This window comes from Oncorhynchus mykiss, chromosome 12 (genome assembly GCF_013265735.2).
Source record: "Oncorhynchus mykiss isolate Arlee chromosome 12, USDA_OmykA_1.1, whole genome shotgun sequence".
NCBI lineage: Eukaryota > Metazoa > Chordata > Actinopteri > Salmoniformes > Salmonidae > Oncorhynchus > Oncorhynchus mykiss.
In genome coordinates this window covers 72,870,879-72,889,072 of record NC_048576.1, presented here as the reverse complement: position 1 = coordinate 72,889,072, position 18,194 = coordinate 72,870,879, and the positions used below count along the sequence as shown (strand labels likewise).

The 18,194-nt window shown below is 40.9% G+C and overlaps 1 protein-coding gene across 3 annotated transcripts; it reads right to left on the bottom strand.

Annotated features, from left to right (window-relative positions):
- Window positions 1-1,173: 1,173 nt before the first annotated feature.
- LOC110538272 (SUMO-conjugating enzyme UBC9-B) lies at window positions 1,174-16,407 on the bottom strand. 3 transcript variants are annotated; one of them, XM_021624986.2, is made up of 7 exons: window positions 16,040-16,407; window positions 13,980-14,051; window positions 13,406-13,489; window positions 12,990-13,062; window positions 10,413-10,522; window positions 3,676-3,755; window positions 1,174-3,463 (listed from the first exon to the last, which is right to left on the bottom strand). In XM_021624986.2, exons 2-7 carry the CDS (start codon window positions 14,043-14,045, stop codon window positions 3,403-3,405), a joined length of 474 nt encoding a protein of 157 aa, XP_021480661.1. In that variant the 5' UTR covers window positions 14,046-14,051; window positions 16,040-16,407; the 3' UTR covers window positions 1,174-3,402. The 3 variants fall into 3 exon arrangements, with proteins under 3 accessions (XP_021480661.1, XP_021480663.1, XP_036794214.1); XM_021624988.2 differs by having other exon boundaries at window positions 10,413-10,471; XM_036938319.1 differs by having other exon boundaries at window positions 13,980-14,075; window positions 16,040-16,189.
- Between the last annotated feature and the right edge of the window lie 1,787 nt (window positions 16,408-18,194).

Genomic DNA, 18,194 nt, shown 5'->3' with positions numbered 1-18,194 from the left:
TAATGAATTAATTTCAATTGACTGATTTCCTTATATGAACTGTAACTCAGTAAAATCTTTGAAATTGTCACATGTTGCAATTATATTTTGCTCAGTATAGTTGTTATAGCTCAGGAGTCATGTAGTTTGCCATGCCTATAGCGAAAGGAGAGAGAAAAAACAGTGAGGAAGACTGTGGGCAGACAATGGCATTAACAGATGAGTTGGTTATTTTAATATTTCCTCTTTAATAATGAAAATGAATGACCTGCCCCAGTCACTGACAATTAGAGACTCGGGGTTCAGCAAGGGTTAGACTGTGATTGGACTGTTTCCCATGTAAAGAGCCCCTCTAAACGTATTTGTTTTATCTGCTGCTAGGTGCCTTTCTTCCTAAGGACCTCTCAATAGCACCCTTTTTTTCTAAGAGTGTACTATGGAAAACCTAAAGGGGTTCTTCAGCTGTCCCCATAGGATAACTCTTTGAAGAACCCTTTTGGGTTCCATATAAAACCCTTTCCACAGAGGATTCACATGGAACCCAAAACGGGTTCTCCTATGGGAACAGCCAAATAACACTTTTGGAAGTTTTTTTCTAGGAGTGTGACTATATCGGAATACATTTTAATGGCTTGTCACAGCACTTGGCCTCCAGGATTTCAGAGTCAGAAATTAGAAATGAAAGCAGAGCATTGAAAGAGGATGCAACAGTCCAGTCAACGGGTCCTCTTAGGCCTTTGAAGTTGCAGCTAGATGGAGCACCTGTACTCCCTCCTCCACCTACTCGTCAAAGACAGGTTGCGACTCTCTTCAATTTGCTGATGAACCTGGTATAGGATTCCCTCTCCTGCGTGTCCCACATCCCAGTTAAAAGGTTTCGAAAAGTAAGATTCCTCCACAGCGAATAAGCATGTTTGAATGAATATGCAATTCATTTATTCCATGGTTTATCTTCCATCATGTCAGCTATCCTAACTCTAAATCTGCAGAAGGGAATAAAGGATTGTCCATGTTTTGTGCTTAGTGATAAGACACAGGGTGACCCTCTGGCAGCTCCGTTTCCATGGCCACATCATTAGTGCACCGCCCCAGCTGGATGGAACTGTTTGAAGTGGCAGTGGCACAGTATCTTTAAATAACAAGCCCCCTAGTTTAGGGAGTAAGGAGGGGAAAATAACTTTGGGCAAAAAATGATTCGCTTTAATCCATGTTTAATGATGCCCCATAAAGCCAACCTGCAGATAGTCATCAACACTCTTCCATTTCAACCAGTTGTTTGTTCTCACCCTGAAATTTTCAGTTGTGCTATTTGAGCGATTCCCCGTCCCATGTTTTTTTTTTACGTGGGGTTGTCAAAACAGCACCACAAGTAGCGAACACTGACTTAACACTGACTAAATCAATAGCCATCCACAACACACTGAGGTGTAATCAATGTTTGTATCATGCTTATTAAGTATGACACCAAGGAGATTTTCTGAAAGTGAATGCCTTAGTGGATGAACTGAGCCAATTATAAATCTGACTTACAGAATTATGCCACTTCAACCCAAGGAACACCTTATGGCATCGGATTGGTTCATCAACACAGCGACACTCATTTTGGTTATTATTCACGTACACAGTAAGAGTAGCAATTTGAGGAAGATCAGAGGAAACTAAGGAATAAAGGCCCCCCAAAAAACTCACGTCAGTCTGTCAATGACAATCAGACAGGAATGAGTCACTTCAAATCACACAGCCTGATAAACATGTTGGTCATGTAATATCAACACTGATGTGTTCCTGAGCAAATCTGGCACAAAACAGGATGTATAGCTGGTGTGCATGACGGTGACTGCACTAATGATATCATTTGCATCACAAAACCTGAAATTTGCATGATGTGTTAATTGCTAGCTGTAACCAGAATGTGAAACGCAATCATAAGGGCCCATGGGGTTAGCGTAGAGCGAAGAGGATTCCCTCTTTGAAAAGGTGTGACATGCACACACACATAAGTCAATTACTATTCCCTAGTTATATTGATTAAAAGGGATAAGAGATATATTTTGGCTATTTTGCCTTTTTCTACCTGCCCAGTCATATGAACTCATGGATAACATGTCTTAGTTGTCAAAATGTCAACGATCCCTGCTCTAAAGGGATAGTGCAACTAGATTCAGCGCGGGACGAGTTTTCCTTGAGCGGATGGTCAGGGGGTCAGAACATAACAAGTATTTGCAGACTGCAAATTGACCGCAAGAATCACAAATAGAAATTTAACAAGACAATTTCAAAACCTGCTCACAAATCACATCTCTATTATGCGTGGGAATACTTTGGAACAGATCTCCAATTAAAATTATTTGGAGCTGATTTGTTGGCGTTTTAGTCTTATGTGCAAACAAAATATGAATCTCAGAAACCCAAATAAATGACGGGCCGCCAGGATCTATAAACCCGTTACATCCTCCCTTGTGTAGGGTTACCAGATTGTCTCATAGGTACAGTCTCGTTTGAACAGTCCTGAAGGTCACTCAAAACCTTTTAAACAGCTTTAAAAGGTAGACTTTGGGCACAAACAGTCCAACACACACACTCCTACACTTTCTCCATTTTCAAACAGAAATAGGGTGTGCTTTTAGTTGTTCATTCTAGTCATGCATGCAGCTAACCGGATGTAGCTAGTTCGTTAGTTAACTAGCCAGTAACTCCTCCACTATGTGTTGTCATGTCACAGGATTTGGGTTTTGGACAAAAGCGATCGATAAGGAATGGCACTTCTGTAGCCAAATAGCTTATTCAACTATTTGTTTTTAAGCATTAAAATTACCTTGAATATTGATTTGATCATGTACACAGTCTAAAGCTGTTATTGTTACCCAAAGTCAACCTTCAACTGGCAACACAATGCATTGGGAAAGATGGAACTGAGTCCATCTACATGTATTATTAACACTAGCTTTGTACAAACATATTTAAATCTAAATAGTTGGACCAAAACAACTTAAGAGTCTGATGCAGAGACACTAAACTACCTTTGAATAGATTCATTGAGGCCTGTTTTTCTATATCTTTATCAGAACATAAAATTATTTTGCCTACCATTGAACACATGAATAAAAATCAACAGAAGTGACTCCCATTTCGTACAGTCTTTTCTGACAAGCGTTAGCTCTTGAAAAAAGAAATACCACAGTTGAAGTACGGAATATCCTTTGTGGTGGCGGCATAGTGCACCTTCAAATCCAGGACTTCCGAATCAAAAAAGCAAAAGGGTGCATCAGTATGTGGGTGATGGACAGAAATGGCACACATTCAGTTTTAAAACAGTCCAGCAGGAAATAGGTGAGCAATGGCATAGTTGGAGGCAGACAAAAAGGGGGCAGAGACAAAATCCTCAGCAAACCAATTTCTTCTATCTTGTGTAGTCTTGAAGCTTTATGGAGAAAACTTTTTGGCTTGTGCTCGAACCCTTTTTTCATATTCCACTCTGTTTTGGCTGAAATGAAAGATGGAGGCATGTTATGAGGAATGAGATATTTCCTGGAAATATCAAGTATCAACCTTGCAACAATGTTTGCAAACAGCTAGACAAACCATTGACCAGGAAGGGCACAAGCTAATGAGAAGATTGCCAGCAGCTGTGTATATCCTATTCCAACTGACATTTGACAAACCTTTCACTTAATTAAAATATCTACTCAGACCCACCAGTAAATTGTATACGCCTCAGCTTGTGCAGGATCCTGGATATTTGGTTCATTTAGGAGCTCTTGGATTCCTAACAATATCTGTGGATAAAAACAAAGTATAATGGCAATTTGTGTTCGCAACTTTCCATGGCTTCAAATCAATTTTACCTAATAAGTAACCACCATGAAGCCATGCTGCCCTCTGCAGCAAAGCCATTTACAGTGCAGCCAAGAGTCACCTGTATACACAAGTAGTTCTCATCCACACCGATGCAAAGATCACTCCATATGCATTTGGACAATAAAAGATTCAAAAAAAAAAAAATGTTAGTCTATAGCCCAGCATTTTGGATTTGAGGTCAGTTAAAACATTTTATTTAACTAGGCAAGTCTGTTAAGAACAAAATCTTATTTACAATGACTGCCTACACTGGTCAAACCTGGACAACGCTGGGACAATTGTGCGCTGCCCTTTGGACTCCCAATCACAGCCGGTTGTGTTACAGCCTGGAATCGAACCAGGGTGTCTGTAGTGACGCCTCTAGTACGCCACTCAGGGGCCCAATGAGGTGATAGTACAGAAGGTCACCTTTTATTCAAGGATATTTTCCTACATATCTGTTTTACTGTCTCAAAATGTATTCGTGAATTACGGTAAGTGAGGTTAGAGGCACAAAGATCATACCTCTGAAAAATGATAATCTCCGGTTCTTGGAGATGGTAGCATGTTTTGTTGTAGCCTCTAACTGGAATCATTATTCATGACTTCTTAAATCATGGCACTCAGGATTAATTTACAAGTGTTAAAAAACCTCTACTTGCCAAGATAAAATTACCCAGTCATCAAATCACCATTCAGTTCCATTTTGTCAAAACAAAATGCAAATGCATCAAACGAGTTAGAGTCCCAAGCTTGATGTAGTCATTGTGTGCAAGGAATATAGGCCCAAACACTAAACCTTTGACTACTTTGATACTATTTACCAAGGGGGGTGGTCATCTATATTTTTTGTCGCTGTCCATTTACCGCCACTCATAAGCTAACAAGAACACTCATCCAGAAGCAGCGCTCCTAGTGGCGGGGGATTTAATGCAGGGAAACTGAAATCCATGACAATTTCTACTAGCATGTCACCTGAGCAACTAGAAGCGAAAGCTCCATCACCTTTACTCTCCACACAGATAAGCATACAAAGCTCTCCAACGACCTCCATTTGGTAAATCTGACCGCAACTTCATCCTCCTTATTCCTGCTTACTAGCAAATACGCAGGAAGTACCAGTGACATGCCCAATAAAGCGGATGCTAGGCTACAAGACTGTTTCGCTAGCACAGACCGATAAAGTGCTGGGATTCATCCGATGGCACCGAGTAGTTTACCACATCATTAATAAGTGCATCGATGACATCGTCCCCACAGTGACCGGATGTACATTAGGGCTGGGCAACATAAAAATGCTCAAAATGTCTGTAGTGCAAGAATACATTTTTATGAGCTTTTGTCTTTAGGGTCTGATTTCCTTCTCTCCTTCTGTGCAACTTCCCACTTGCAGACACCAAACCCCTCCCCGCAATCACAAAGACAAAAAGGTTCTCATCTCTGACAAGCAGTTTGAACTCGCTTTTTGCATTTTGTCCCAAAAAAATACATTAGAAGTCAAACCGTCACAAAACACATTGAAACCATTTTACTGTAATAGAGAACTTATCCTTTGTAACAATACCCTTATGTCTCGACTCCCAAAATGTAGAACAGAGCAGGAGTATCAATGAAAATGATTGATTATTTCATTTTCCACAGTTTGTCGCGTGCAGCATCACATACCGCTAGCAGCATTTTAGCCAGACTTGTGCTAGCTGTCTAGTCTTTTTTTTATGCTCATTGCACATTTATAAAAGACATCTACATAAGGAATTGGCATCCTGTTCTCATTCTCAGAAATAAGCATCTTATCCAGGTATGCCACTTGATTTCAACATCTAAACAGGCTGTTCAAACAGTTGGAGACAGACAAGTGTATTCATAAAAGTTAAACTGTTCTACCTTGTTAGCAACCAAATAGTTACAAGTTGGCTAGACTTTACAATATAAAGACTAGCTGGCTACTCACTAGCAGGTCGGCTTGAGACCAGTGTTAATTTCCTATATTGCCCGCTACCAGAAGTTTGTCATGATTAGTGGATGTGCAATGTTCTGGTTATATTTGTAACATGAAGGGCATTTTCATAGACTTGAAACCCAGATAAGATTAAATGGGTAGGTAGCATAAATGTAACCTATGGATTTGAATTAGAATATGCGTAAACATTCCCTCAATTCTCTATTGAGTTACTACATAAAAACTGATCGGAATTCTAAAGAATGCATTAGTAACCCACAATCGATTGCACTCATGACTACCGGTTTCAATTACATTTTCTGCCAACTTACAAGCAAACACTATGAATGTATTGCTACAAATGAGCTTGCAAGCCAACTAGCCTGCTATTGTTATCACTACTAGCCTGCTAACACTACGTTTGCTACTGGCTGACACGCGCAGTGCTATCAACCAGAGGCTGGTGGGAGGAGTTATAGGAGGACAGGCTCATTGTAATGGCTGGACTGGAATTAACTTTACATTTTCCATTCCAGCCATTACAATGAGCCTGTCCTCCTATTGCTATTGGGTAGTAGATAACGTTAGCCAGATGGAAATGGCTAGGTAGCAGCTGTTCTCCATATGCCGTTCAGAAAGTGCATCGTGGGTAGTTCCGAAGACATCCAGACATGAAATGTAAAAACGCTAAAACTGTGTTTGCAGTTAAAGGTAACCAGATCTAGACTACAACCAAGTTACTCTTTGACCACACTTACTTGGATGAAAAAAGTAATGCTTCCTACCCTTTAAGTCCCTAGATTCAATGTCCGTACACTCACGGAAAACTAATTAGCATTATAATTTAAAAAAAATTATAAAAACACCATACAATCTGTAGTTGAAGCTAGAGATGGTTTATTTTGCATTGATGTCTCAATCCAAGATGGCATTGATGTCTCAATCCATCTTGAGCCAAGATGGCGTAGCAGTCAGACGTCTTTGTCCAGTCGTGTCCCTTGTATATATTGTTTTACATCTTTTTCGTCGCATATCCTTTCAAATATTTTGGTAAACCGCAACATCTAAATACTCTCCTGCAACCCACCTCACTCAATGTGGCATGGATCTGCTTTTTTCCCCTAAAGTATTTATATTTACTTCAGATCTGTAATCCCTCAACTGAAGCTAGCTAGCTAACTACCAGATATTAGTCAGCAAACCATTGCCAGCGGTCATCAGCTAACCTTCAGCTTGGAAAGCTGAGCTAACCAGAGCATAACGGACCTGCTATTTTTATCCCCGGATTCCTACCGCAAACTTAACATTTTCATCTGGATCTTCACAACTAGCTAACCACAATCCTGGATGAGTACTCCTGGCTAGCGTTTCCATCCCAGAGCAAGCACCAATTATCTTGAAGCTAGCCCGGCCAGGGCTCCTGTGCTACCACCGAAGTACACTCCTGGGCTACAATATCTGGACCCCTTCTACAGCCGGTACGGGGCATGGAACCCCGCAGATCCCCTACGACTGGAATACCGACATAATCTGCCCGAGGACTCCAACAGGCCCCTCAGGCGCAACGCCCGATGAAGGCCCATTGTGCTAACCAGCTAGGCCCGCTAGCTACCTAGAGCTACTTGGAACCCTACTAATTCCACAACTGGTCTATCGACGTCACCGCACGAAGAGGCAAAAACAGACACCCCCCCATCGCGACGTCCCCCAAAGGCTAACTTTCTAGCCCCTGCTATCTGCTTGCTAACCCAGTCTACAAACTGCTAGCTGCCGGCTCCGGCCTGCTAACTGCTAGCTTACCTGCCCGGTCTGTAACTGCTAGCCCATGCTAACTGCTTGCTTGCTAACCCGGCCTGCTAACTGCTAGCTTGCCCCAGTCTATTAGCTGCTAGCTAACCCGGCCTACTAACTGTTAGCTTGTTAGCCTGCTAACTGTCTGAATCGCCGTGTCCCCAGCCAGTCCAACCACTCACTGGACCCATTTGTTCAATTGGCTACGCATGCCTCTCTCTAATATCAATATACCTTGTCCTTTACTGTCCTGGTTAGTGATTACTGTCTTATTTCACTGTAGAGCCTCTAGCCCTGCTCAATATGCCTTAAACAACCATGTTGTTCCACCTCCTACATATGCGATGACATCACCTGGTTTAAACATCTCTAGACTCTCTTCATTACTCAATGCCTAGGTTTACCTCCAATGTACTCACATTCTACCATACCTTTGTCTGTACACTATGCCTTGAATCTATGCTATCGTGCCCAGAAACCTGATCCTTTTACTCTGTTCTGAACGTGCTAGACAGCCAGTTCGTATAGTCTTTAGCCGTACCCTTATCCTACTTCTCCTCTGGTGATGTGGAGGTTAATCCAGGTCCTGCAGTGCCTAGCTCCACTCCCACCCCCCAGGTGCTCTCATTTGTTGACTTCTGTAAACGTAAAAGCCTTGGTTTCATGCATGTTAACATTAGAAGCCTACTCCCTAAGTTTGTTTTGCTCACTGCTTTAGCACACTCTGCCAACCCAGATGTCTTAGCCGTGTCTGAATCCTGGCTTAGGAAAACCACCAAAAACCCTGAAATCTCCATTACTAACTATAACGTTTTCCGCCAAGATAGAACTGCCAAAGGGGGCGGTGTTGCAATCTACTGCAAAGATTGCCTGCAGAGTTCTGTCCTACTATCCAGGTCTGTACCCAAACAATTTGAGCTTCTACTTCTAAAAATTCACCTTTCCAGAAACAAGTCTCTCACTGTTGCCGCTTGCTATAGACCACCCTCTGGCCCCAGCTGTGCCCTCGATACCATATGTGAATTAATTGCCCTCCATCTATCTTCTGAGCTCGTGCTACTAGGTGACCTAAACTGGGACATGCTTAACACCCCGGCCATCCTACAAACTAAGCTTGATGCCCTCAATCTCACAAATTATCAATGAACCTACCAGGTACAACCCCAAATCAGTAAACACGGGCACCCTCATAGATGTCATCCTAACTAATTCGCCCTCCAAATACACCTCTGCTGTTTTCAATCAAGATATCAGCAATTACTGCCTCATTGCCTGCATCCATAATGGGTCTGCGACCAAACGACCACCCCTCATCACTGCCAAACGCTCCCTGAAACACTTCTGCGAGCAGGCCTTTCTAATCGACCTGGTATAAGATTTTTCAGCGCCGATACCGATACTTGGGAGGACCAAAACAGCCGATACCGATTATTCGGCCAATTTTTATTTGTATTAATGACAATTACAACAATACTGAATGAACACTTATTTTAAATTATAATACATCAATAAAATGAAACATGTTCATTTGTTTTAAATAATGCAAAAACAAAGTTTTGGAGAAGTAAAAGTGCAATATGTGCCTTGCTCAAGGCCTCCTGGGTGGTGCAGTGGGTAAGGGCGCTGTACTGCAGCGCCAGCTGTGCCATCAGAGACTCTTGGTTCACGCTCAGGCTCTGTCATAACCGGCCGCGACCGGGAGGTCCATGGGGCGACGCACAATTGGCCTAGCGTCGTCCGGGTTAGGGAGGGCTTGGTCGGTAGGGATGTCCTTGTCTCATCGCGCACCAGCGACTCCTGTGGCGGGCCGGGCGCAGTGCGCGCTAACCAAGGTTGCCAGGTGTACGGTGTTTCCTCCGACACATTGGTGCGGCTGGCTTCCGGGTTGGATGCGCACTGTGTTAAGAAGCAGTGCAGCTAGGTTGGGATGTGTATCGGAGGACGCATGACTTTCAACCTTCGTCTCTCCCGAGCCCGTACGGGAGTTGTAGCGATGAGACAAGATAGTAGCTACTACAACAATTGGACACCACAAAATTGGGGAGAAAAAGGGGTAAAAAAAATAAATAAATAAGTTCCTTGCTCAGAACATGAGAACATCTACAGGCAATTCCTTCGACCTCATGGATTGGTTTTTGCTCTGACATGCACTGTCAACCATGGGACCTTATAGACAGTTGTGTGCTTTTCCAAATCATGTCCAATTAATTGAATGTGGACTCCAAGTTGTGTTAACAGCGCAAGGAAACCGGATGCACCAGAGCTCAACTTCAAGTCTCATAGCAAAGGGTCTGAACACGTAAGTAAATAAGGTATTTTTTTTTGTATAAATTTGCAAACATTTCTAAAAACCTGTTGTGCTTTGTCATATTGTGTTTAGATTGATTTAAAAAAGATCTGTGCATTACAGATTTTAAATTAAAAAATTTAAAATAAGGCTGTAACGTAACAAAATGGACAAAGTCAAGGTGAATGCACCATCTACGGCAATTACCTTGTACCCCTGCACATCGACTCTACTGGTACCCATGTGTATAGCCACGTTTGCGTTACTCGTTGTGCATTTATTAACACTTCTATTATTTCTGTATCTTTCTCTGCATTTTTGGAAAAGGGGGGACTAGATACATGAAATGCTTTAATTTCTAAATGATTAAAACAGATGAAAATACTCAAAATGTGACATTCTGTACTGCCTCATGAAACATTTGATCTCAAATCCAAAATGCTGGAGTACACAGACAAATTTGTAATATTAGCTTCACTGTCCAAATACATACTGAGGAGAGTGTATATGACTATTCCTGGAGTTATAGGCAAATAAAAAGCTAAAACCAGAGAAGGGGTCTTGGATGAAAGCTCTTACTTGTTTGATAGTGATGGCAGGCCTCCAGTCTTTGTCCTCCTCTAAAATCGATAGACAGACTGTACCAGAGGGATATACATTTGGATGGAACAAAGGGGGCTCAAATTTGCCTGCCAAGAGCGGAGAAAATATAATTAGCACAATCTGGAGAAAATTCCAGATGGCACTTATTTGCAGTTCATTAAACAGTGATTTTCGATAGATATCTCCCTCTATCCATACAGAGGTTGGAATAAGAATGAACATAATGATAATGCCCTTTTAGTGTAAGAGCGGTTTGAAAAGACTGAATTTTCAGCCTGTTTTGGTAAATGTGTTAGACCAATAAGGAGAGTTCAAACAGCTGGTTCTGTTTTCCCACTACCCACTCACACCAGTCCTAACAAAATTCCTTCTTGAAAATTGCTCTTCGCTTTTTATTTGTTGGCCATTTTAATTGAAAACAAGGCATGAGTAAACATGTCGTCCCCCACTAATAATGCAACGCCCCCTTGGGGCAACCACTAATTTTGTAAATGACAGATCCATTTGTCAAGATGTATCACTCACCCATAGTGTAAAATGGGTCCCGTGGTGTCAGATATTGTGTCAGTTAGCTAGACTCATCCCTGAGCATGTGTGCCAAATTTCATCATTGAGTCAGACAGCAATAAAAACATGTGCCCATTATAAAGCCACCATGTCGTCAATATGAATGCTCTTGCATATGTTGAGTATTGACAGTGTTTACAATACACGTACCAAATTTAGTTACAATGAACATGCTTGACTGATACATGCATTTATGTGCCAGATCACATCCACATTAACATCGGTAAACATTTTTATTCAACTAGAAAAGTCATTTAACTTCTTATGGCTAGGGGGCAGTATTGAGTAGCTTGGATGAATAAGGTGCCCAGAGTAAACTGCCTGCTACTCAGGCCCAGAAGCTAAGATATACATATAATTAGATTTGGATAGGAAACACTGAAGTTTCTAAAACTGTTTGAATGATGTCTGAGTATAACAGAAATCATATGGCAGGCAAAAACCTGAGAAAAAAAATCTAACCAGGAAGTGGGATATCTGAGATTTGTAGGTTCTCAAGTCTTTGCCTATCCAATACACAGTGTAAGATTTGGTCCAATTGCACTTCCTAAGGCGTCCACTAGATGTCAGTCTTTAGAACCTTGTTTCAGGCTTCTACTGTGAAGGGGGAGGGAATAAGAGCTGTTTGACTAAGAGGTCTGGCAGAATGCCATGAGCTAAGTCATGCGCGCAGCCGTGAGTGAGCTGTGTTCCTTTTCATTTCTAAAGAAAGGAATTGTCTGGGTTGGAATACTGAAGATTTATGATAAAAACATCCTAAAGATTGATTCTATACATCGTTTGACATGTTTCTGCGAACTGTAATGGAACTTTTTGACTTTGGACTAAGTGCCTGCGCCTCGTGAATTTGGATTTGTGAACTAAACAAAAAGGAGGTATTTGGACATACTCGATCAAAAACAAACATTTGTTGTGGAACTGGGATTCCTGGGAGTGCATTCTGATGAAGATCAAAGGTAAGTGAATATTTATAATGCTATTTCTGACTTCTGTTGACTCCACAACATGGCGGGTATCTGTATGGCTTGTTTTGGTTCCTGAGCGCTGTACGCAGATTGAATGGTGTGCTTTTTCCGTAAAGATTTTTTGAAATCTGACAGCGGTTTCATTAAGGAGGCGTATATATTTAATTCCATGCATAATATTTGTATTTTCATCAACATTTGAGTATTTCTGTAAATTGATGTGGCTCTCTGCAAAATCTCTGGATGTTTTGGAAGCAAAACATTACTGAACATAACGCACCAATGTAAACAGATTTTTGGATACAAATATGAACTTTATCAAACAAAACATACATGTATTGTGTAACTTGAAGTCCTATGAGTGTTATCTGATGAAGATCAAAGGTTAGTGATTAATTCTCTATTTCTGCTTTTTGTGACTCCTCTCTTTGGCTGGAAAAATGGCTGTGTTTTTCTGAGACTTGGCGCTGACCTAACAATCGCATGGTATGCTTTCGTCCTAAAGTTTTTTTGAATTCAGACACTGGTGGGATTAACAAGGTTCTTTAAAATGGTGTATAATACTTGTATGTTTGAGGGATTTTAATTATGAGACTTTGAATTTGGCGCCCTGCACTTTCACTGGTTGTTGTCAAATCGATCCCGTTAACGGGATTTCAGTGTGGTATCATCAATAGTGGCCATGTTTTAGGTACTAGTCTGGAAAATAGTGCGTTGAGACCTTTGGCCATAGATGCCATATCAAGTTCCATGGAGATCAGTAATTCGGTGCCATTAGAGTAGCACCTTAAGTGTTTCACAAATTTATCAATGGCGGACCTTGTGGGTCCAAGGCAAATGAGTTCCTTATGAGGGACCCTTGTAGCGAATTTCATGACTATGTAATATGGGGTGAGGGGCATGACCTCTGAAAGTTTGCGTTCTCTTGTTATAGGGCCACCATCTGGCTAATCAGTGTAATATTGTAAATGTATTTTTAAAAAGAGAAATTGGATTCTCTTTCTAAAAAGAGAAAACATACACTTGGGAGGTGAAGAAGGATAGTCATCCTTGAAGAGCATTCGGAGTTTGAACAAGCCCCCCTCCCATGGGGTCTGTGGAGAAAAATACAGAAATTTGGTCAACACTCCTTCAGTAACTGGAGTTACTCATAGTGAAGCAATGAGAATGTCACAACTGTGGTAATCAATTAACATTGGTTCACTGGTCATCCAGCAGCTATACAGATGTTAGTACCAGCACCTCAGTGTATTTTATATATCCTACAACCAATTAATACTCTGCTTAGTTGTATTAAAACAAGATCTGCTGTCCAGTTGAAAAACACCATACAATGACAACTTATTATACTGCACAGGAGTGATCACTTCCTCCAGCCTGAACATAATGGTGCCTACAATAGATATAAAGTTCAGCGCTCACTCCAGAGAGACTTACCCCCTTCTTTCCAGGGATGGCACACTCCCAATTCATCAAGTTCATTGTTCCATCTGGGTTTTTTGTTGGCACAGCAACAAACCCCTAGGGAGAGAGACGAGATGTTGTTCAACACGTTAAATGTCCAACTCCATGAACTTGCCAACTACAGCCCTGCCCAGAACAAATCCTTAGCCCCTGACCCTCTATGGAGGCGTAACTGAATGTGTTTAGTTGGCAGCGCTGCCCTGTTAACGGCTCAGTCACCTGTAATGTAGGCTATTTTATTTGTTCCAACAGCCATGCAGTACGTGTTCAGATGTAGGCCTATGCCTGTATTGTCTCCCTGTCAGAGTTATGCTGGTGACAACTCCAATTCCCCATTTGGGATCAATAAAGTTTATTCAACCAGGCCAGGGCAGTACAGCTCTGCTTGGCATAGTGTAAAATGTTATGTGGAATAGAAGATCCAGAACACACATTTTCACAAACAGGTCTTCCAAAATGACACATGCCGTTAAAGAACTAGCTTGGCTTCTACGAAAAGGCACTGCTGACATGAAAATGGCTTCCACCCAAGTCCCTCGATACTCACAAAAGGATGGTCTTTTCTCCAGGCCTTCCTTTCTTGTGCAAGACGACTTAAGGCTATACCAGACATGACTCCCTAAATCAGAAACACTCGGATCAACAGTTGTGCACAGTTCTATTGAAAAACAATGCATATGTGATGCACAAGTTCAGCCTACAGATCAGTTCAGGTGGTTGTCATTTCTCTCTGGCACTTGATCAATTAATGTTACTAGTCTCTGGATGTGGTGCTCAGAAAGCTCAATGCTGCAACCACTTCAACTAGGTCACATCCACAGGTGCCAAGGGGCACAACCAGAGACCTAGTCTAAATGTGTTAAATATGACCTCATTCTTTCATATTGTTTTCAACATCATTCTAATGCAGCTTGTTGCTCATATGTGTGTAGTAAAAAGGTACAACTACTTCCTTTCAGGTAGGCTTTAAGTTCTCCAACACTCTTAGGAAAGGTGCAATCTGGTACTTCAACTGTCCCCATAAGAGAACCCTTTGCAGAAACCCTTTTGGATCGAGGTAGAGCCTGGAACCCAGAAGGGTCCCCCTATGGGAACAGCCGAAGAACCCTTTCGGAGCCCTTTTTTCTCTGAGTGTAATGTAAGCATTGACTGGATAAAACAAGACAAAGAAAATAAACAGAATAATCTAAAAGGGATTCATACGCTGGTGAAAATATTTTACATCACATTATCTGGGAAGCGTGGTTATTGTAGGTAGCTGGGGCCCCTGGTGTAGAAAAGCTATAGCAAATATTTTAATAACTGATATTTTAATAACTAGTTGGACTAGTAACCGGAAGGTTGAAAGTTCAAATCCCCTAGCTGACAAGGTACAAATCTGTCGTTCGGCCCCTGAACAGGCAGTTAACCCACTGTTCCCTAGGCCGTCATTGAAAATAAGAATTTGTTCTTAACTGACTTGCCTAGTTAAATAAAGCTAAAAAAAAAAATTTAAAAAAAGGATGGACCACACTGTCAATTCTAATGGGAACAGATGAGTCAGTGGGCAGAACAAGCAAGGTGGTGGGCAGAGCCAAACACGAGCTAGTGCGAGCCTATTGGCCATTTCTAGCATATATCTGAATATTCCGTTAGGGAACGCCTACTCTGAAATGCAACTTTGCACTCCTAAACAAAGCGACTTTAAAAACATTGGCAAAGGCCCACACTGACTTTAATCCACTGTTCAAAACATAGAAAACTGTTTTGAAATCAAGCGTTTAATCGATGAGAGAATGTGCTTGTTGTATCTTCTCCCACTGCACGCCAGTGGACTTCCTCTCACTACCATATTTGGTAGTGAGAGGAAACGCCAAGTGCTGCTTCATATTTAAAAATTCAGTGCAATCTGTCTCATTGTTCCATCTGTGGCTATAGTATTAAAGCTTCATAACAGACTACTTTTTTGAATGTGCCACTATCAATATTCTGACAAGATTGAGAGACCTAGAATTTAATGACAGGGAAAACTTTGGCCTTGGGCTAAAGGAATTAAATTCTCACAACCGAGATTTGTTGGATGTTAGCTCATCACTCAGAGGGAATGGTACAAAGCAGCATTAACAGGTAACGCTGGTTGCAAAATGTAGCAAACTAACACGTTAGCTATAGCAGTGTCTTTTGTTGACACACACATGCCCCATAAAGTATATATATTGATTGGATAACTTGTAAAGCAGTAGATACAAATGCAGTCTGTCTAAAGCGAAAATGCAACTCTGCGCAATTCTGGCACGAAAAACTGCTAAACAAGTGTGCAACAGAGTGCGCAGCCGTCACATTTCGAGGCTAGGTTAGCTACATAGAAGTCCAGTTTAGGATGCCTTATCCTTTTAAATAAATATCCAGCCGAAAATAACATGACGTTTAAGATCGACGTGAATGCAGGTGTTTCAGTCTTCAGTCTGGATAGCGTAGTTAGCCAGCCAACTACTTTAGCCTAGCTAACAGTAGCAAGTTAACAAGCTTTCTAGCGTTAGCTTCATAAACCCCAAACCAAAAAAACAACGAAAACTTAAGACTACGGATAAAAAACAACAACATTCTCAGTAGGCGACAAAGACTTACCTTCAGTGTGATAAAAAAAAAATCACTAGCTATATTTCTAAAATAACACTCGGGTAGCCCAATTTAAAAAAAAAAAAATCTAACTCGAGACAAATCTAGCTAGGCTAGTGAAGTTTCCCTCCTGAAAAGCCCCCTAAAATTTAGCCTAGGCTAAATGGGACCTGATTACTTGCTAGTGCCTGAAAACAATTAGCTTTAATAACTAAATATGACAATTAGTTTTCTACAAGGTGTTGCTTATTAAGAGTGTATGTAATCAAATTTTCTACCATCAAAAATGTATTATGAGACAGCTATTTAACAAGACAAAAACATGAAACATTGAATATTCCGTGAGAACTATGTGGTGTCACAACTAATACGATGAATGTATTATATTTTGCAGAACATGCAAGGTACAGCGTATGTTGGTACAAATTATATGATAATTTAAGATTTTAATCATAACTTTCAGGCAAAGCATTTGACAGCTATGCATTTAAAGAGACAGTACATCCAAAGTTAGGGACTGAATGTATCCAAAAGATTTTGACCCTACCATTATGCTTGTTTACACTGAGCTGCACTGGGATCAGAACACCGTCAGTTTATTTAAGACAATGTAGAGTTGGCATGAGATATGAGTCAGTAAACTAACCTTAATACAGGGATGGGATATGTTACTGTATTCCAAATTTGACCTTCATCCAAACGGATACAACCAGAAGATTAAAATACAGTTTGTTTTCAAGCCCTTTTCCAACTTCAAGCTAACTAGAAGTAGTAACATCAGCCATTATGGAATGGCACGTCGTGTTAAACAACAAAATAACTGATTGTACAGTCATCCCAAAATGGCTCCAGTGGCTACTGATAGCATGAGGACGAAAAGGGCAGTTTTTCAACCAAAAAAAACAAGCTGTATTTTAATCTTCTCGATGTATCAGTTTGGATAACGGTAACATTTGGAGTTCAGTGCTGGTAGAGCTCGCCAGATTGTAGTCCTAAAACCCGGAAATTAGTTACCTGTGGTTCATTCAGCCATCCCAATGGGAATTTTTATATTTTTATTTAACTAGGCAAGTCAGTTAAGAACAAATTCTTATTTACAATGACAGTCTACTCTGGCCAAACCCGGATTACGGACCAATTGTGTGACGCCCTATTGGTCTCCCAATCACGGCCGGATGTGATGCAGCCTGGATTCGAACCAGGTACTGCAGTGACGCCTCTTGCACTGAGATGCAAAAAATGAGTGGAGAAAGGTCTGAGGTGAACACTGGTTTAGGAGATCTTATTAGTTTTGTTCTGTACGATAATAGCAGTCTGTTAACATTACTTTTATGAATTATGAAGCATTTGAGCTTTTTTTATAACAAATTCTTAAACATTTACAAAATGTGACGTTAGCTTATGAAGATTATTTCATAGAACAAAATATATAAGATCTCCTAAGCCTGTGTTTACCACAGATCTTATTTTTGTTGTTCATCCAAAACCCCCACAAAAACAGCATTTATTTTCCTAATAGGCTTTGTTCAACGGATCACAGCGGAGATAATGCCTACAAAAAGACACCATTACTATTTCTCTCTATACCCCATGTCTGCATTGAGGTATGTTTTCCGACCCATATCATATGCTGGCTCAGCTGTCTTTAATTTAACCATGATGGCTTTCCATCCCCAGTGCAGCTCACTGTAAAAAAAAGTGTAGTAGGGTTGGAATCTTCTGGCTAGGACTGTGTCCAAAATATTAGTTTATGACAATATTTTTGGTAATTACTTGAGAGTATTTTCCTACTTAAATATTGCATTCTGTGTGGAAATGAATAGTGATGCATTAATAAGCCATATAGTAGCTGCTAAACATTATGATGACAATAATCACACTACTTCGTTTCTAACACATACAGATGATCCCTTCACAAACGAGGTTTGTTCACAAAACCTGAATTGTGTTTAGGAGGGTACAACCAGCAACCAGAACGGAACTAGAACATATTTGGTGCATCGTAGGCTACTGAAACTTTTGTGTTAGATTGATTTACCAAAGAGTTCATCGATGTGTTTCTATCAGAACGTTCTGCAACGTTGTGCCACAGAGTTTCTAAACCCAGAGGTGCAACATCGCGAGACGTCCAGGAACGCTTGCGAAACTGACCAAGCAGACCAAG

Bases quoted from the DNA above. Each gene is read 5' to 3' on its own strand.
- LOC110538272 (XM_021624986.2), bottom strand. From the start codon at position 14,045: ATGTCTGGTATAGCCTTAAGTCGTCTTGCACAAGAAAGGAAGGCCTGG. The intron at 10,523-12,989 runs GTATGTTTTCTC...CGCTCTTGGCAG, and splicing joins TCCTTCTTCACCTCCCAAGT to GCAAATTTGAGCCCCCTTTG. The intron at 3,756-10,412 runs GTAAGAGCTTTC...TTTTATCCACAG, and splicing joins CTGCCATCACTATCAAACAA to ATATTGTTAGGAATCCAAGA.